This window comes from Triturus cristatus, chromosome 3_2 (genome assembly GCF_964204655.1).
Source record: "Triturus cristatus chromosome 3_2, aTriCri1.1, whole genome shotgun sequence".
NCBI classification, from domain to species: domain Eukaryota; kingdom Metazoa; phylum Chordata; class Amphibia; order Caudata; family Salamandridae; genus Triturus; species Triturus cristatus.
The window spans coordinates 306,501,043-306,521,328 of record NC_140584.1 but is presented as its reverse complement, the minus strand read 5'-3'; the positions used below and the strand labels follow the sequence as shown (position 1 = coordinate 306,521,328).

The 20,286-nt window shown below is 48.6% G+C and overlaps 1 protein-coding gene across 2 annotated transcripts in view; it reads left to right on the top strand.

Annotated features, from left to right (window-relative positions):
• Window positions 1–20,286, top strand: part of ARID1A (AT-rich interaction domain 1A) — a 548,770-nt gene that overhangs the window by 341,740 nt on the left and 186,744 nt on the right. For both annotated transcript variants that reach the window (XM_085647728.1, XM_085647729.1), the window contains exons 9-10: window positions 2,395–2,540; window positions 2,624–2,736. In XM_085647728.1, the coding sequence (XP_085503854.1) occupies window positions 2,395–2,540; window positions 2,624–2,736 (259 nt within the window). The remainder of the gene's footprint in view (window positions 1–2,394; window positions 2,541–2,623; window positions 2,737–20,286) is intronic.

The window sequence follows — 20,286 nt, the reverse complement described above, 5'->3', positions numbered from 1 at the left end:
TACACATCAATAAGGGTTTACTTAGCGACCATTGTCGCATATCTGTTATAGATAGAATTGCAGTCATCAAGGCCTAAATGGAAGATTTTAAAAAGGTAATCACCCCACAGCCCCTTACCCCCAAGTTCCTTTTTGTAACTTAAATCTTAAATATAGACTTATGGGGATCTTCCTTTGAATCACTGCATTCATGTTCACCACAATGTATATCTCTAAAGGTAGAATTTATTTGACTAGTTAGTGTCATCATATGCTTTAAATGAGTCAATTGTATTGCCATCTTTTTCCAAATGTGGAAAAAGCTTTGGACATGTTAGATGTCCGAAGGGCATCATATATACTATGTAGACTGTTCTTAGTCCATCGAGAATAACTGTTCCTTTTTAGATCCTCGTTGGCAACTTTTCTCAATAGCTGGGCTGGCAAGCTGGATTGTTAAGTGCATTCAGTTTGGCTACCAAAAAGCAAAACGTATATGGTATACCAAACCAGGATCGCATTCTAATTGAAAAAATTAGCAACATTGGCATTCTTGGTTAACATTCTACTAAAAAGATATTTCTGATGCTGCAATATGGAGTGTCAAGCATCTATTTACTAAGCAAGTACTGTGTGGATATTCATTCATAGTGCGAAGCACTAGGCAGACAAACTACGCAAGACACTTTCACAGGTGTTGTGCAGCTACTTGCAGGCCACTACTTTACAGGTTTAGATACTGATCTTTAGTCTGCGCACTGAAAACGGAAAACATTACTTATCTCCAACAAATGTTTGTAAGCAGTAGTGCTGTAGATTTATGTGTGTGCCATCCACATCCTGGGAGGTGAGCAGTGCGTAAGACCTATAACCTTATTGTATTTATTTGTATATTTGCACACATGACGGTACACAGATGTTACTTTTCACTTCTACGCATACTTTGGGGAAGAATTCAACCCAGGGTAGAGTCTGTGTCCCTGTGCATTGTGGATTTCAGGGGACGTACCCTCAAGTCATCTTGAAACTGAATCCCCTCTGAAGAAAAACAACTACATGGCATGTCTGCATGCCAGTGTGAATTTACAACCCTACAGACTGCACTGCAGATTGATTGTTACAAGTAAATAACATATTCTTTCTGGTGAATGCAATATATTTTCACCTTCCTCGCCTGATAAATTAGTACTTAGGATAATAAGATCCCAATGTATGCAAATGTATTTCTGTTGCTTTTCCATTGTCGTAAATGCACTTTCGAATCCTCTCCACTTCCTCAATGGGGCGCCGAAAACATAGAAATGAGTTCCCAACTTGCCATATAAGACTGGCTGTCGCAGTCTGAGTGGATGGAGCTGCCTTTGGAGACATTTGGTGCCACCTGGCAGTCATGGAGAACTATTGCTGGTGTGAAAAATTCCAAATCCAGCTTAGAGCCCAGAGGATATGAGCTTCATATGGCAAGGAGTCTGCGGCAGCATTTGTATCCAAAAGAAATATTGTTATCAAAGGTAAGTAACTTTTTGTGATATCAGATCTAAGGATACTAACCTAAGATGATGATGTGTTGAAATGCAGTTTCATAGAGCCCACTATGACTGCTACTTTGTCTTAATTGCACAATAAAGGCAAATTTACAACTTGATAGTGTCAGTGATAGAGTTAATTCTTAGGAAATTGGCTTGTTGTTATGTCCTTTTTGACTTTCAACACTTCAATTAAATCAGGTTAAGTTTTAAAGCTTCCTCATAAAAGCAGTGTTCTTTGATCATTTTGGTCCTCAAGGTTGGATTGTTGAAAGTAACTGGAAAATTGCAAAAGTCTTCCGGAGTACATAACCAGATTAAATATTATGTTGAATGAACATGTATTGAAATTATATTAATATGGGTTGATATTAAACTATTACAGGCATAATAGCTATCAATCGGAATTAAAAAAAGGACATTCTTCAAAGAGAAGTACAATCGACTATTGGTTAATTACTGGTAGCAGTGACTTCCTGTTGTCAAATGTCTTTTAGAAATGCCATTGCCTCTGGGTATTTGTTTTTCCAAAACCTTTCGAAGACTACTGTAGATCTGTCCAGTTACAGACAGACTTATGCAAAGCCTGTTAATGTACAGATGTAAAGCTGTGAAACCAGCGTTAACAGTTAAGTAGCAGCTTCTTTGTTGGCAGCAGGAAAGTTATTAAAATTGCATGCTTGTGAATGTAGCATTCACCCTAGTTGGATTAGTTCTAAGTGATATAAAGCTGACATGCTTATTTTAAAAATTATTTTTGAGGCTTCTAAAGTGAAACACTGCAATTTAAGTGGTTTCTTCATATATGTTGAAGTAACATGTGTTGACACTCTTTTGGATGCAATACCCAACTGTAACCATACCTGCTATTTACCTCCTACATTTCCAGGTCACCTGGTTATCCAAACATGAACCAAGGTGGGATGATGGGGACTGGCCCTCCCTATGGACAAGGGATGAACAGTATGGCGGGGATGATGAATCAGCAGGGCCCACCTTATTCTATTGGTGGCAACATGGTTAACAATGTGGCAGGTAAGCATCACCTATGCATTGCTTTAAATGTCTTACGGCAGTCTCAAGTCCTATTTCTCTTAAATGCGTTCCTTCTTCTCCAGGGATGGCTGGCAGCCCTGAGTTGATGGGCCTTGGACCCGACGTCAAAATGACACCAGCACCAAAAATGAACAACAAGGCTGATGGCACTCCTAAATCCGAGCCTAAGTCTAAGGTACAGCCTTCTGTGTGTGTGTGTGTGTGTGTGTGTGTGTGTGTGTGTGTGTATATATATATATAAAAAGTCTAATGCAGAGGACATGCATGCTATGTTTCGTGTGAGTGATATTAGACATGAAAAAGCATCTGATGCAGATGTGTCAGTCAGCCACTACACATGGGGAGGTGGTGTTCATGTGAGCCTTGCAACAATGAAAAGAGCATGTCCTCTGTGCAGTGGCCGTACCTTCTATGTTGAGTGTTAAAGATCTGTAACCTGTCAGGTGCCATGTCTGAGGTCATGCAAGGAGTTTGTCTGTTGCAGTCAGTGTGTGTCTTTTTTGGGCAGAAAGTGACTTCAGTGTATGGTGCCATGTGCGTCTGGCTTGTCAGATGCATAGGATATGCCTTACTAGTCAATTTAAAGACTGTCATCCCTTTGGTACATGAAACCAAATGCCTATTTCTGATAAGCCCTACATTCTGACTTTTCTGTTTGCTTGTTGTAAGAAAATGCCTTTTTGCATGGTTGCCCCCCACTTTTTGCCTAAGGTTAATGCACTTTGAGTGTGCCCTGGGTTCCTGCCAACCAGGTACCCAGGTCCTATGTTCTTTTCCTAAACTGTACTGTTGCAAAAACCAATTGGCAACTCTCTGGCCACTTCTAAGCCCCTTGTAAAAGGTACCATAGGTACCAAGGGACTGTGTCCAGGGAAGGCCTCTAAGGGCTGTAGCTCTTATTGTGCCACCCTTAAAGGCCCTGTACCTCTACACACACAGCGTGTCTGACCTGTTTCTGAAACCCTGGCTCAAGACCCTTCCGCTCTCAGGGTCCTGAAACAATGCACATCCTGGGACGAGGTGCCAAGTCTCCTCCCCCAGGTTGGTCTGGGTCCATGAAAGGGAATCTTCAAAGGCCTGCCACCTTTGTGAGCTACCCCAGCCATTTGCTGCTCCCAGCAACTGGCCCCCACCGGTTCTGACCCCCACTTTAAGCAGGAGAAACGGCGGGAAAACCAAGTTAGGAGGACAGGTGTGCCCACCTTTGCAAGCCCCACCCCTCAGGTGGGGAAGGCGAGGTGAAGCAGAACTCTGTCACCACCATCTTGAAGGTAAGGGGACCCAGACAACCAGAATAAGGCTTATGCCCCCCTCCCACTGGAGGGTGGCATAATAGGGGGTGTACCCACCCCAAGGCAAGGGCCCATTAGTCCCGACCTGTGCATACCTGTAACGCCCCATAGTTTAGTACTGTTAGAAGAAACAAGAAGAAGGACCAAACAGTTGTGCTGAAGAAGACGAGATGGACACCAACTGACTTGGTGTGAGAAAGTGGCTCTGTATATACTGTTCCCTAATAGGTACAGGGTGTACAGAGTCCACAGTCCCCCAGAGGCTGATAGAGGTCAAAGTTAGGTATGACCTTACTCTCAAAAGTGGTAGCTTGGTCGAGCAGTAAGGCAGTACCCCCTTTGTGGCAGAACCACAAAGGGGGTAAAAATATACTTTCTCAGAATGAGAGGTTGAATATAAATACTTTTGTCTTAAGCAATACATTTTTGTAAACAGTCACAGTTGGTTGCAATAAACAATCCTATTTCCTAAACATAACAATGCATTGAGCTCAATGGTAAATTCAGGTTATTTGTAATAAATTACATTTTAGATTACTTTTGGAATTCCAGGTCTGGCTCCTAGAACCAGCCTTGGGTCAGTATTCAGAATCAAGTGATGAAAGTCGACTTAATAACTGTAATGATTTTTAAATAATATTTAGCTATTTCAAAAGTTAGCACTTAAAAAATATTTCAAAGAAAACATTCAATGGATCTCTATGGCAAGAAATTCAAATTGCAGGAAGAGTACTTTATCGTTACTTTAGTAATCCAGGACTGGGTACCTAGACCCAGGACTGGGGTCCTTATCAAAAACAGGTAAGTAATTTCGTTTGCAGAAATGGTACGATTTTAAAAGAATATTTCAAATTTGCAAAAATAGACACTTAGAAGAAATTTCACAGAAAAGCAGACAATGGTTTCCTATGGGAGAAAAATGAGTTAGAGGTAAGTATAGTGTTTCAGGGTCAGGGCTGGGCACCAAGATCCAGCACTGGGCGCTCACCTAGGAGCAGGTGAGTAAATTCGTTTTTGTCACTTGGCTGATTTTTGGTGAATTTTTGCAGTTTTGAAAAGTTCACACTTAGAAGATTTTTGAAGAAAAAGCCAGTCAATGTTACCCTATGAGGAAAATGAAGTTAGCGGTTTAAGGGTAAGTACTCGACTGGCAGAGTTGAAATTCCAGGCATGGACTCAGGGGTCCCCCAGTGTCAGGTAGGTACAGTTGGTTCACCCTCAGCGGTTTCAGGACGGCCGGGTGCAGAGAGAGTTAGGCCCAATGTTATCCTATGAGGGATAGGGGGGCCTTGGTTGGTGGCTGCTGTCTGGCAAGCCACGCGGCTGTGGGAGCTGGGCTCCTGGTCACTTACTCAGGGCAAGTGGGGAAGTAGGTTAGTGTAGAGAGGGCACTGCCAGGGCCACTTGGGCGGCTGGGTGCAGGGTGCTTTTGAGCCTTCGGGCGCTCAATGGAAATCAATGGGAATGTTCTGGTTTGGAAAAAGGCTGCAGGCTCGGGGTCGAGGATTTTTCAGGTGCCACCACCACTTCGAGAGGTAAGTTGGGTAGTTGTAGGTTAGGTGGGTACCCTGGGATTGGGCACAGGGGGCCGCAGGGCGCTGGGTGCAGGGGTGCCTTTTGACGTCGGGAATCTTACCCTCTGGTTGATCGCGGTTGGGGTGGCACTTGGTTCTGAGGCTGCAGGCTTCTTCCGGGATGTCGAGGGGGGTCCTTGGGTGCCGGACTCGGGGTCACAGTCGCCGTGGGGTCGTCCTCAGGGTCTTTGTCCACTCCGGCACTGGCCAGGCTTGGCTGGTGCAGAGTGTGTTGGGTCCGCGGTTCCGGGCTGCTGCCAGGGGTTAAAAATAGGTTTCTTGAGTAGAGCCTCTACTCATGGGAGTCCCAGGGGCTTAGAGCCAAAAGGTAGCCAGGTCCTCCGGGGTTGGTGAGGTTGCTGGCCACTAGAGATGCCGCGCTGGTGCAGGTTCGAGAGTCGACAGGCCGGTAGGGCTGGGGCCTAAGCAGTTGGTGTCTTCTTCTCTTTTTAGCAGCTGCAGGGCAGGTCTTTGTTCTTCTTGCTCTTCTTGTAATTTTCTATCTGGAATCTAAGGAAGGAAGGTTCAGGGTGCCCCTAAATACTAGATTTAGGGGCGTTACAGGTAGGTGAAGGCCAGGGACCAATGGGTCCTTGTCCTGGGGTGGGTACACCCCCTATCCTGCCTCTCTCCTGTGGGAGGGGAGCAGTAGCCTAATCCTGATAGGGTAGGGCCTCCCATCTTCAAGATGGCGAGAGCCCGGAGATGTGCTTCACCTCGCCTCCCCCACCTGAGGGGTGGGGTGGGCAGGCTGGCACATCCCCTGTCCTTGTATGGGGTTTCCGGCCAAGCTTCCCGCCAGAGTGGGGGGTTGCAGTGGCCTGGGGAAACTCCAAATGGAGGCCTGCCTTTGAAGCTTCCCTTTGCTCATCCTGGGGGAGGAGATTTCTCACCTCACCCAGGATGTGCATTGTTGCAGGCCCGGGAGAGCAGGGGCTCTCCCACCCAGGGGTCCAGCAACGTGTCTGCTGTGTGGCAGCCTGGGCAGCCTCAGAGCAGACGTGGATTGTAAGTTAGCTGTAAGGGGGCATCTCTAAGATGCCCTCTGGGGTGCTTAGTACATTAAATCCTACACTGGCATCAGTGTGGGTTCAATGTGCTGAGAAGTTTGTGTGAGAAAGTGGCTCTGTATATACTGTTCCCTAATAGGTACAGGGTGTACAGAGTCCACAGTCCCCCAGAGGCTGATAGAGGTCAAAGTTAGGTATGACCTTACTCTAAAAAGTGGTAGCTTGGTCGAGCAGTAAGGCAGTACCAGAGGACAGTGTAAAGCATTTATTGTACACACTCAGTCAGCAAATGGTTTCACACACTCAATAACTGAACTCTAGGCCAATGGTTTATATATATAAAATATATGCTTGTTTTATTTTTAGAACCACAAAGGGAGTAAAAATATACTTTCTCAGAATGAGAGGTTGAATATAAATACTTTTGTCTTAGGCAATAAATTTGTGTAAACAGTCACAGTTGGTTGCAATAAACAATCCTATTTCCTAAACATAACAATGCATTGAGCTCAATGGTAAATTCAGGTTATTTGTAATAAATTACTTTTCAGATTACTTTTGGAATTCCAGGTCTGGCTCCTAGAACCAGCCTGGGGTCAGTATTCAGAATCAAGTGATGAAAGTCGACTTAATAACTGTAATTATTTTTAAATAATATTTAGCTATTTCAAAAGTTAGCACTTAGAAAATATTTCACAGAAAACATTCAATGGATCTCTATGGCAAGAAATTCAAATTGCAGGTAGAGTACTTTATCGTTACTTTAGTAATCCAGGACTGGGTGCCTAGACCCAGGACTGGGGTCCTTATCAAAAGCAGGTAAGTAATTTCGTTTGCAGAAATGGTACGATTTTAAAAGAATATTTCAAATTTGCAAAAGTAGACACTTAGAAGAAATTTCACAGAAAAGCAGACAATGGTTTCCTATGGGAGAAAAATGAGTTAGAGGTAAGTATAGTTGTGAACACTTTTCAGAGTCAGGGCTGGGCACCAAGATCCAGCACTGGGAGCTCACCTAGGAGCAGGTGAGTAAATTCGTTTTTGCCACTTGGCTGATTTTTGGTGAATTTTTGCAGTTTTGAAAAGTTCACACTTAGAAGATTTTTGAAGAAAAAGTCAGTCAATGTTACCCTATGAGGAAAACGAAGTTAGCGGTTTAAGGGTAAGTACTCGACTGGTAGTGTTGAAATTCCGGGCATGGACTCAGGGGTCTCCCAGTGTCAGGTAGGTACAGTTGGTTCACCCTCAGCGGTTTCAGGACGGCCGGGTGCAGAGAGAGTTGGGCCCAATGTTATCCTATGAGGGATAGGGGGGCCTTGGTTGGTGGCTGCTGTCTGGCAAGCCACGCGGCTGTGGGAGCTGGGCTCCTGGTCACTTACTCAGGGCAAGTGGGGAAGTAGGTTAGTGTAGAGAGGGCACTGCCAGGGCCACTCGGGCGGCTGGGTGCAGGGTGCTTTTGAGCCTTAGGGCGCTCAATGGAAATCAATGGGAATGTTCCGGTTTGGAAAGAGGCTGCAGGCTCGGGGGCGAGGATGCTTCAGATGCCACCACCACTTCGAGAGGTAAGTTGGGTAGTTGTAGGTTAGGTGGGTACCCCGGGATTGGGCACAGGGTGCCGCAGGGCGCCGGGTGCAGGGGTGCCTTTTGATGTCGGGAATCTTACCCTCTTGTTGATCGCGGTTGGGGTGGCAGACCTCTTCCGGAATGTCGAGGGGGGTCCTTGGGTGCCGGACTCGGGGTCACAGTCGCCGTGGGGTCGTCCTCAGGGTCTTTGTTCACTCCGGCACTGGCCAGGCTTGGCTGGTGCAGAGTGTGATGGGTTCGCGGTTCCGGGCTGCTGCCAGGGGTTAGAGATAGGTTTCTGAGTAGAGCCTCTACTCATGGGAGTCCCAGGGGCTTTAGAGTTCAAAGGTAGCCAGGTCCTCCGGGGTTTTTGAGGTTGCTGGCCACAAGAGATGCCGCGCTGGAGCAGGAGCAGGTTCGAGGGTCGACAGGCCGGTAGGGCTGGGGCCAAAGCAGTTGGTGTCTTCCTCTTTTTAGCAGCTGCAGGGCAGGTCTTTTTTCTTCTTGCTCTTCTTGTAGTTTCGAATCTGGGATCTAAGGAAGGAAGGTTCAGGGTGCCCCTAAATACTAGATTTAGGGGCGTTACAGGTAGGTGAAGGCCAGGGACCAATGGGTCCTTGTCCTGGGGTGGGTACACCCCTTATCCTGCCTCTCTCCTGTGGGAGGGGGGCAGTAGCCTAATCCTGATAGGGTAGGGCCTCCCATCTTCAAGATGGCGAGAGCCCGGAGATGTGCTTCACCTCGCCTCCCCCACCTGAGGGGTGGGGTGGGCAGGCTGGCACATCCCCTGTCCTTGTATGGGGTTTCCGGCCAAGCTTCCCGCCAGAGTGGGGGGTTGCAGTGGCCTGGGGAAACTCCAAATGGAGGCCTGCCTTTGAAGCTTCCCTTTGCTCATCCTGGGGGAGGAGATTTCTCACCTCACCCAGGATGTGCATTGTTGCAGGCCCGGGAGAGCAGGGGCTCTCCCACCCAGGGGTCCAGCAACGTGTCTGCTGTGTGGCAGCCTGGGCAGCCTCAGAGCAGACGTGGATTGTAAGTTAGCTGTAAGGGGGCATCTCTAAGATGCCCTCTGGGGTGCTTAGTACATTAAATCCTACACTGGCATCAGTGTGGGTTCAATGTGCTGAGAAGTTTGTGTGAGAAAGTGGCTCTGTATATACTGTTCCCTAATAGGTACAGGGTGTACAGAGTCCACAGTCCCCCAGAGGCTGATAGAGGTCAAAGTTAGGTATGACCTTACTCTAAAAAGTGGTAGCTTGGTCGAGCAGTAAGGCAGTACCAGAGGACAGTGTAAAGCATTTATTGTACACACTCAGTCAGCAAATGGTTTCACACACTCAATAACTGAACTCTAGGCCAATGGTTTATATATATAAAATATATGCTTGTTTTATTTTTAGAACCACAAAGGGAGTAAAAATATACTTTCTCAGAATGAGAGGTTGAATATAAATACTTTTGTCTTAGGCAATAAATTTGTGTAAACAGTCACAGTTGGTTGCAATAAACAATCCTATTTCCTAAACATAACAATGCATTGAGCTCAATGGTAAATTCAGGTTATTTGTAATAAATTACTTTTCAGATTACTTTTGGAATTCCAGGTCTGGCTCCTAGAACCAGCCTGGGGTCAGTATTCAGAATCAAGTGATGAAAGTCGACTTAATAACTGTAATTATTTTTAAATAATATTTAGCTATTTCAAAAGTTAGCACTTAGAAAATATTTCACAGAAAACATTCAATGGATCTCTATGGCAAGAAATTCAAATTGCAGGTAGAGTACTTTATCGTTACTTTAGTAATCCAGGACTGGGTGCCTAGACCCAGGACTGGGGTCCTTATCAAAAGCAGGTAAGTAATTTCGTTTGCAGAAATGGTACGATTTTAAAAGAATATTTCAAATTTGCAAAAGTAGACACTTAGAAGAAATTTCACAGAAAAGCAGACAATGGTTTCCTATGGGAGAAAAATGAGTTAGAGGTAAGTATAGTTGTGAACACTTTTCAGAGTCAGGGCTGGGCACCAAGATCCAGCACTGGGAGCTCACCTAGGAGCAGGTGAGTAAATTCGTTTTTGCCACTTGGCTGATTTTTGGTGAATTTTTGCAGTTTTGAAAAGTTCACACTTAGAAGATTTTTGAAGAAAAAGTCAGTCAATGTTACCCTATGAGGAAAACGAAGTTAGCGGTTTAAGGGTAAGTACTCGACTGGTAGTGTTGAAATTCCGGGCATGGACTCAGGGGTCTCCCAGTGTCAGGTAGGTACAGTTGGTTCACCCTCAGCGGTTTCAGGACGGCCGGGTGCAGAGAGAGTTGGGCCCAATGTTATCCTATGAGGGATAGGGGGGCCTTGGTTGGTGGCTGCTGTCTGGCAAGCCACGCGGCTGTGGGAGCTGGGCTCCTGGTCACTTACTCAGGGCAAGTGGGGAAGTAGGTTAGTGTAGAGAGGGCACTGCCAGGGCCACTCGGGCGGCTGGGTGCAGGGTGCTTTTGAGCCTTAGGGCGCTCAATGGAAATCAATGGGAATGTTCCGGTTTGGAAAGAGGCTGCAGGCTCGGGGGCGAGGATGCTTCAGATGCCACCACCACTTCGAGAGGTAAGTTGGGTAGTTGTAGGTTAGGTGGGTACCCCGGGATTGGGCACAGGGTGCCGCAGGGCGCCGGGTGCAGGGGTGCCTTTTGATGTCGGGAATCTTACCCTCTTGTTGATCGCGGTTGGGGTGGCAGACCTCTTCCGGAATGTCGAGGGGGGTCCTTGGGTGCCGGACTCGGGGTCACAGTCGCCGTGGGGTCGTCCTCAGGGTCTTTGTTCACTCCGGCACTGGCCAGGCTTGGCTGGTGCAGAGTGTGATGGGTTCGCGGTTCCGGGCTGCTGCCAGGGGTTAGAGATAGGTTTCTGAGTAGAGCCTCTACTCATGGGAGTCCCAGGGGCTTTAGAGTTCAAAGGTAGCCAGGTCCTCCGGGGTTTTTGAGGTTGCTGGCCACAAGAGATGCCGCGCTGGAGCAGGAGCAGGTTCGAGGGTCGACAGGCCGGTAGGGCTGGGGCCAAAGCAGTTGGTGTCTTCCTCTTTTTAGCAGCTGCAGGGCAGGTCTTTTTTCTTCTTGCTCTTCTTGTAGTTTCGAATCTGGGATCTAAGGAAGGAAGGTTCAGGGTGCCCCTAAATACTAGATTTAGGGGCGTTACAGGTAGGTGAAGGCCAGGGACCAATGGGTCCTTGTCCTGGGGTGGGTACACCCCTTATCCTGCCTCTCTCCTGTGGGAGGGGGGCAGTAGCCTAATCCTGATAGGGTAGGGCCTCCCATCTTCAAGATGGCGAGAGCCCGGAGATGTGCTTCACCTCGCCTCCCCCACCTGAGGGGTGGGGTGGGCAGGCTGGCACATCCCCTGTCCTTGTATGGGGTTTCCGGCCAAGCTTCCCGCCAGAGTGGGGGGTTGCAGTGGCCTGGGGAAACTCCAAATGGCGGCATGCCTTTGAAGCTTCCCTTTGCTCATCCTGGGGGAGGAGATTTCTCACCTCACCCAGGATGTGCATTGTTGCAGGCCCGGGAGAGCAGGGGCTCTCCCACCCAGGGGTCCAGCAACGTGTCTGCTGTGTGGCAGCCTGGGCAGCCTCAGAGCAGACGTGGATTGTAAGTTAGCTGTAAGGGGGCATCTTCTAAGATGCCCTCTGGGGTGCTTAGTACATTAAATCCTGCACTGGCATCAGTGTGGGTTCAATGTGCTGAGAAGTTTGATACCAAACTTCCCAGGCTTCAGTGTTGCCAATATGGTGCTGTGGAGCTCGTGTTTGACAAGCTCTCAGCACCATGTATTCTTAAATGACAGCACTGCACTTACAGTGCCCAGGAATGGACCCGGGTACTGTAGGGGCACAGGGCTCCTGCTCCTGTGCCCACACCATAGGCGTAATGCACCCAGCTAGAGGGGTGGCTGACATATGCCTTGGCAGTGTAGGTGATGGGCATGGTACACAGTGATGTGTGCCATGTCGACTCTTTGTTTTGTCCTGCACCCAGACACTCAGCCTGCAAGGGCAGTGTGGGTGTAAGGGTACAGGGCCTCTGAGGGTGGCACAATGAGTGCTGCAGCCCTTAGAGGCCTTCCCTGGTCACAAGGCCCTGGGTACCTAGGGTACCATTTACTAGGGGCTGACATGTGGCTAGGGTTTGCCAATTTGGAGTTTGTGTGGTTTAAGGAAGGAACATAGGCCCTGGGCACCTGATTGGCAGGAACCCAGGGTACACTCAATCGAAGTACATTCAGCAATTTAGCAAAAAGTGGGGGCATACCATGCAAGAAAGATGGCACTTTCTCACACAACCCCCCCCCCCCCCCCCCAACGAAAGGTGATGAGACTAACCTTGTCCTATGGAGTCTTCATTGTCTAAGTGGAAGAACCTGGAAAGTCCATCTGCATTGGCATGGGCAGTGCCTGGTCTGTGTTCCACTTCAAAGTCCATTCCCTGTAGGGAGATGGACCACCTCAGTAGTTTTGGATTTTCCCCTTTCATCTGCATTAGCCATCTGAGAGGTCTGTGGTCAGTTTGAACTAGGAAGTGAGTGCCAAACAAGTATGGCCTCAGCTTCTTCAGGGACCAAACCACAGCAAAGGCCTCCCTCTCAATGGCACTCCAACGCTGCTCTCTAGGGAGTAGTCTTCTGCTTATAAAAGCAACAGGTTGGTCTTGGCCTTCATCATTGGTCTGGGATAGGACCGCTCCTATCCCTAGCTCAGAGGCATCAGTTTTCACTATGAACTGCTTGGCATAATCTGGAGCTTTTAGAATTGGTGCTGAGCACATTGCTTCTTTTAGGGTGTCAAAAGCCTTTTGACAACTAACTGTCCAGTTAACTTTCTTGGGCATTTTCTTGGAGGTGAGTTCTGTGAGGGGGGTCACAATGGACCCATACCCCTTCACAAACCTCCTGTAGTACCCAGTCAAGCCAAGGAATGCCCTGACTTGGGTCTGGGTTGTTGGAGCTATCCAGTCCATGATGGCCTGGATTTTGGGTTGTAAGGGCTGTACCTGGCCTCCACCTACAAGGTGGCCCAAGTACACCACAGTGCCCTGCCCTATCTGGCATTTGGATGCCTTGATAGTGAGACCTGCACTCTGCAGAGCCTCTAAAACCTTCCCAAGGTGGATCAGGTGATCCTGCCAGGTGGAGCTAAAGACAGCAATATCATCAAGATAAGCTGCACTAAGGGACTCCAACCCAGCCAGGACATGGTTCACCAACCTCTGGAAGGTGGCAGGGGCATTCTTTAACCCAAAGGGCATCACAGTAAACTGATAATGCCCATCAGGGGTGGAGAATGCTGTCTTTTCTTTTGCTCCTGGGGCCATGCCAATCTGCCAGTACCCTGCAGTTAAGTCAAAGGTACTGAGAAATTTGGCAGCCCCCAATTTGTCTATCAGTTCATCTGCTCTTGGGATAGGGTGAGCATCTGTATTGGTGACAGAGTTGAGCCCTCTATAGTCCACACAGAACCTCATCTCTCTCTTTTCACCCTGTTGATGAGGTTTGGGGACCAGAACCACTGGGCTAGCCCAGGGGCTCTCTGAAGGCTCAATGACCCCTAACTCCAGCATCTTGCTGACCTCAGCTTTGATGCTTTCCTTGACTTGATCTGACTGTCGATAGATTTTGTTCTTGACAGGTGCACTGTCACCAGTGTCCACATCATGGGTACACCAGCTTGTCAGACCAGGGGTCAGGGAAAAGAGGCTAGCATATTGTTGCAAGACTTGCTTGCAGTCAGTCTGCTGTTGGGCAGAGAGGGTGTCTGAAAAAATCACACCATCTACTGACCCATCTTTTGGGCTGTAGGATAGGAGGTCAGGGAGTGGCTCACTCTCTGCTTCCTGTTCTTCATCAGTCACCATCAGCATGGTGATGTCAGCCCTATCATCGTAGAGTTTAAGGCGGTTCACATGGATGACCCTTTTGGGTGTCCTGCTAGTGCCCAGGTCAACTAGATAGGTGACCTCACTCTTTCTCTCTAGGATAGGGTAAGGGCCACTCCATTTGTCTTGGAGAGCCCTTGGTGCCACTGGCTCCAAAACCCACACCTGTTGCCCTGGTTTAAATTCAACCAGTGCAGCTTTTTGGTCATGCCAGTGCTTCTGGAGCTCCTGGCTGGCCTCAAGGTTCTTGGATGCCTTTTCCATATACTCAGCCATTCTGGACCTTAGGCCAAGCACATAGTTCACTATGTCCTGTTTGGGTTCTTGAAGAGGCCTCTCCCAGCCCTCCTTTACAAGACACAGTGGTCCCCTTACAGGATGACCAAACAGAAGTTCAAAGGGTGAGAAACCTACTCCCTTCTGTGGCACTTCCCTGTAAGCGAAAAGCAAGCATGGTAACAGGACATCCCACCTCCTTTTGAGTTTCTCAGGGAGTCCCATGATCATACCTTTCAATGTCTTGTAGAACCTCTCAACAAGACCACTGGTTTGTGGGTGGTAGGGTGTAGTAAACTTGTACTGCACTCCACACTCTTTCCACATGTGTGTTAGGTAAGCAGACATGAAGTTGGAACCTCTGTCAGAAACCACCTCCTTAGGAAAACCCACCCTGGTGAAGACACCCAGGAGGGCCTTGGCTACTGCAGGAGCTGTAGTAGTCCTAAGTGGAATTGCTTCAGGGTACCTAGTAGCATGATCCACTACTACTAGAATGAATTTGTTCCCTGAGGCTGTGGGAGGTTCAAGTGGACCCACAATGTCCACACCTACCCTTTCAAAGGGGACCCCCACCACTGGTAGTGGAATGAGGGGGGCCTTTGGGTGGCCACCTGTCTTGCCACTGGCCTGACAGGTAACACAGGAGCTGACAAACTCCTTCACCTTTTGGTGCATCTGGGGCCAGTAAAAGTGACTCACTAACCTTTCCCAAGTTTTGGATTGCCCCAGATGTCCTGCTAGGGGGATGTCATGAGCCAAAGTTAGGAGGAACTCCCTGTACTTCTGTGGCACTACCACCCTCCTGGTGGCTCCAGGAGTGGGGTCTCTTGCCTCAGCATACAGTAATCCCTCTTCCCAATAAGCTCTGTGGGTACCACTGACATCTCCCCTGGCTTCTGAAGCAGCTTGTTGTCTCAGGCTTTCAAGAGTGGGACAGTCTCGCTGACCCTGGCACAGCTCTTCCCTAGAGGGTCCCCCTGGGCCCAAGAGTTCAACCTGGTAAGGGTCAAGCTCCATGGACTCAGTTCCCTCAGGGGTATCTACATCCTCTCCAGGGGGAGAGGGGTTCTGAGTGTTTGGCTGTACAGAAGCTGGTCCCCCAGTCTTCTTGCCCTTCCTCTTGGTTGGTTGGGCCATTATTCCAGGCTCCAAACCTACTTTTTCACCCTTCCTCTTGCTCTGTGCTCTGGTTTGCACACACCCCAATTCAGGGATGCCCAGCATAGCTGCATGGGCCTTTAACTCAACCTCAGCCCAGGCTGAGGTTTCCAGATCATTTCCAAGCAGACATGCAGCTGGCAACTTTGGAGAAACCACGACCTGTTTCAGGCCAGTAACCCCCCCCCCAGCCTAATGTTACCATGGCCATGGGATGACTAGTGGTGACACTGTCAGCGTTGGTGACTGGGTAAGACTTCCCAATCAAGTATTGCTCAGGGGAAACCAGTGTGTCTTTCACCATAGTGACACTGGCACCTGTATCCCTCAGAGCTTCTACCCTAGTTCCATTTACCCAGGGGTACTGTAAGTATTTCTTTAAGTTGGGGGGCCACACAGCCACAGTGGCAAACTCCACTTCTCCCAAGGAGACTAAACTTGCTTCAGTGTGTTCCCAGATTTGCTCAGGGTACTCCTCTGATCCCATTTGTATACTTGCTGCCCCAGGAGTGGCTGTACTGGGTGCCTTAGGGGCTTTGTTTTGGGGGCAAGTTACAGTTAGGTGTCCCTGCTTCTTACAGGTATTACACCAGGCCTTTAAGGGATCAAAGTTCTTCCCCCTATATGGTTGGGGCACATAGGGAGTAGTTTGGGTCCCACCCACCTGAACAGGTTTTTGGGGCCCTTTGGAAGACTCAGACTTTTTATCTTGGGGATTCTCACCACCTTTCCCCTGGGGAGGTTTTGTGACCACCTTCTTATGGTCACCCCCAGTGGTTGTCTTGGTCTTGGTCTTGACCCAGTGGTCCGCCCAGTGGTCCGCCTTCTTTCCCAATTCTTGGGGAGAAATTAGACCTAGGTCTGCCAAATGCTGATGCAACTTTTCATTTGTGCAGTTACTCAAAATATGTTCCTTCATGAATAAATTGTACAATCCAGTAAAATCCTGCACACCATGTCCAGCAAACCAACCATCCAGTGTCTTCACTGAGAAATCTACAAAATCGATCCAGGACTGGGTCTGGGTTTTGTGAGCCCCCCTGAATCTAATTCTATACTCCTCAGTGGTGAATCCAAATCCCTCAATCAGAGCTTTCTTCATGAGGTCATAGGACCCTGCTTCTGGCCCAGAGAGAGTCAGAAGCCTGTCCCTGCAGTTACCAGAGAACAGTTCCCACAGGAGTGCCCCCCAGAGAGGTTTCTTTACTTTCCTGATATCACAAGCCCTCTCAAAGGCTGTGAACCATTTGGTGATATCATCACCTTCCTCAAATTTAGGGACAATCCCTTTGGGGATTTTAGGGTCAGAAGTTTCCTCCCTATCCTTGTTTTTATTATTGCTGCCACCATTGATGGGTGCTAAACCCATCTCTCTCCTTTCCTTTTCTAGGGCCAGGAGTCTGGACTCTAGATCTATTCTTCTGGCCAGCCTCACAAGGCTGTCCTCTTCACTGGGGGGTCCCCCAGTGTTGTCTCTGGGACCAGAGCCACCTGTGTGGTCTCTAGGTGCCCAGATGCTATGTCTTGAGTTGGAGGGTATGGGTGCCATCTCCTCCCTAGGGAATAGTATGGGGAGGTTGCTGTCCACCTCCCCTGTTACCCTTTCCTCATCTGACTATCACCATGTTCAGATGGGTGGTCTTTAGCATACTCAGCCAGGAGCTCCTGGAGCCCTTGTTTGGTTGGATGCTGACCCATTTGTAAGTTTTTGAGTTTACATAAGGACCTCAATTCCTTGAAAGACAAGTGTAAGTAAGGTGTGAGGTCGAGCTCCTCCACCAGGTCCATGTTATTATTATCACTAATAGCTGGGTTTGTTTGAGACATTCTAACCTGACAGTTCTAACCCTCTACCCTGACTATAGTGACTTTTATTTTTCTAAAATTCTAATGGGACTTAAGCAAGGCCCTAGCAAGACTTTTAGTAATTTTGGAAAAACCAATCAGAATTCTAAAGGCAATTTTTAAGAGTTCTGTCGTGTGATCAGATGGTAACCAAGTAGTCCAACAAATGCAAGTTTGTATCCCACCGCTATTGTACACACTCAGTCAGCAAATGGTTTCACACACTCAATAACTGAACTCTAGGCCAATGGTTTATATATATAAAATATATGCTTGTTTTATTTTTAGAACCACAAGGGGGTAAAAATATACTTTCTCAGAATGAGAGGTTGAATATAAATACTTTTGTGTTAAGCAATAAATTTGTGTAAACAGTCACAGTTGGTTGCAATAAACAATCCTATTTCCTAAACATAACAATGCATTGAGCTCAATGGTAAATTCAGGTTATTTGTAATAAATTACTTTTCAGATTACTTTTGGAATTCCAGGTCTGGCTCCTAGAACCAGCCTGGGGTCAGTATTCAGAATCAAGTGATGAAAGTCGACTTAATAACTGTAATGATTTTTAAATAATATTTAGCTATTTCAAAAGTTAGCACTTAGAAAATATTTCACAGAAAACATTCAATGGATCTCTATGGCAAGAAATTCAAATTGCAGGTAGAGTACTTTATCGTTACTTTAGTAATCCAGGACTGGGTGCCTAGACACAGGACTGGGGTCCTTATCAAAAGCAGGTAAGTAATTTCGTTTGCAGAAATGGTACGATTTTAAAAGAATATTTCAAATTTGCAAAAATAGACACTTAGAAGAAATTTCACAGAAAAGCAGACAATGATTTCCTATGGGAGAAAAATGAGTTAGAGGTAAGTATAGTTGTGAACACTTTTCAGAGTCAGGGCTGGGCACCAAGATCCAGCACTGGGAGCTCACCTAGGAGCAGGTGAGTAAATTCGTTTTTGTCACTTGGCTGATTTTTGGTGAATTTTTGCAGTTTTGAAAAGTTCACACTTAGAAGATTTTTGAAGAAAAAGCCAGTCAATGTTACCCTATGAGGAAAATGAAGTTAGCGGTTTAAGGGTAAGTACTCGACTGGTAGTGTTGAAATTCCGGGCATGGACTCAGGGGTCCCCCAGTGTCAGGTAGGTACAGTTGGTTCACCCTCAGCGGTTTCAGGACGGCCGGGTGCAGAGAGAGTTGGGCCCAATGTTATCCTATGAGGGATAGGGGGGCCTTGGTTGGTGGCTGCTGTCTGGCAAGCCACGCGGCTGTGGGAGCTGGGCTCCTGGTCACTTACTCAGGGCAAGTGGGGAAGTAGGTTAGTGTAGAGAGGGCACTGCCAGGGCCACTCGGGCGGCTGGGTGCAGGGTGCTTTTGAGCCTTAGGGCGCTCAATGGAAGTCAATGGGAATGTTCCGGTTTGGAAAGAGGCTGCAGGCTCGGGGACGAGGATGTTTCAGGTGCCACCACCACTTCGAGAGGTAAGTTGGGTAGTTGTAGGTTAGGTGGGTACCCCGGGATTGGGCACAGGGGGTCGCAGGGCGCCGGGTGCAGGGGTGCCTTTTGACGTCGGGAATCTTACCCTCTGGTTGATCGCGGCTGGGGTGGCACTTGGTTCTGAGGCTGCAGGCTTCTTCCGGGATGTCGAGGGGGGTCCTTGGGTGCCGGACTCTGGGTCACAGTCGCCGTGGGGTCGTCCTCTGGGTCTTTGTCCACTCCGGCACTGGCCAGGCTTGGCTGGTGCAGAGTGTGTTGGGTCCGCGGTCCCGGGCTGGTGCCAGGGATAGCAAATAGGTTTCTTGAGTAGAGCCTCTACTCGTGGGAGTCCCAGGGGCTTAGAGCTAAAAGGTAGCCAGGTCCTCCGGGGTTGGTGAGGTTGCTGGCCACGAGGGATGCCGCGCTGGTGCAGGTTCGAGAGTCGACAGGCCGGTAGGGCTGGGGCCAAAGCAGTTGGTGTCTTCTTCTCTTTTTAGCAGCTGCAGGGCAGGTCTTTGTTCTTCTTGCTCTTCTTGTCGTTTTCTATCTGGAATCTCTGGAAGGAAGGTTCAGGGTGCCCCTAAATACTAGATTTAGGGGCGTTACAGGTAGGTGAAGGCCAGGGACCAATGGGTCCTTGTCCTGGGGTGGGTACACCCCCTATCCTGCCTCTCTCCTGTGGGAGGGGGGCAGTAGCCTAATCCTGATAGGGTAGGGCCTCCCATCTTCAAGATGGCGAGAGCCCGGAGATGTGCTTCACCTCGCCTCCCCCACCTGAGGGGTGGGGTGGGCAGGCTGGCACATCCCCTGTCCTTGTATGGGGTTTCCGGCCAAGCTTCCCGCCAGAGTGGGGGGTTGCAGTGGCCTGGGGAAACTCCAAATGGCGGCATGCCTTTGAAGCTTCCCTTTGCTCATCCTGGGGGAGGAGATTTCTCACCTCACCCAGGATGTGCATTGTTGCAGGCCCGGGAGAGCAGGGGCTCTCCCACCCAGGGGTCCAGCAACGTGTCTGCTGTGTGGCAGCCTGGGCAGCCTCAGAGCAGACGTGGATTGTAAGTTAGCTGTAAGGGGGCATCTCTAAGATGCTCTCTGGGGTGCTTAGTACATTAAATCCCACACTGGCATCAGTGTGGGTTCAATGTGCTGAGAAGTTTGATACCAAACTTCCCAGGCTTCAGTGTTGCCAATATGGTGCTGTGGAGCTCGTGTTTGACAAGCTCTCAGCACCATGTACTCTTAAATGACAGCACTGCACTTACAGTGCCCAGGAATGGACCCGGGTACTGTAGGGGCACAGGGCTCCTGCTCCTGTGCCCACACCATAGGCGTAATGCACCCAGCTAGAGGGGTGGCTGACATATGCCTTGGCAGTGTAGGTGATGGGCATGGTACACAGTGATGTGTGCCATGTCGACTCTTTGTTTTGTCCTGCACCCAGACACTCAGCCTGCAAGGGCAGTGTGTGTGTAAGGGTACAGGGCCTCTGAGGGTGGCACAATGAGTGCTGCAGCCCTTAGAGGCCTTCCCTGGTCACAAGGCCCTGGGTACCTAGGGTACCATTTACTAGGGGCTGACATGTGGCTAGGGTTTGCCAATTTGGAGTTTGTGTGGTTTAAG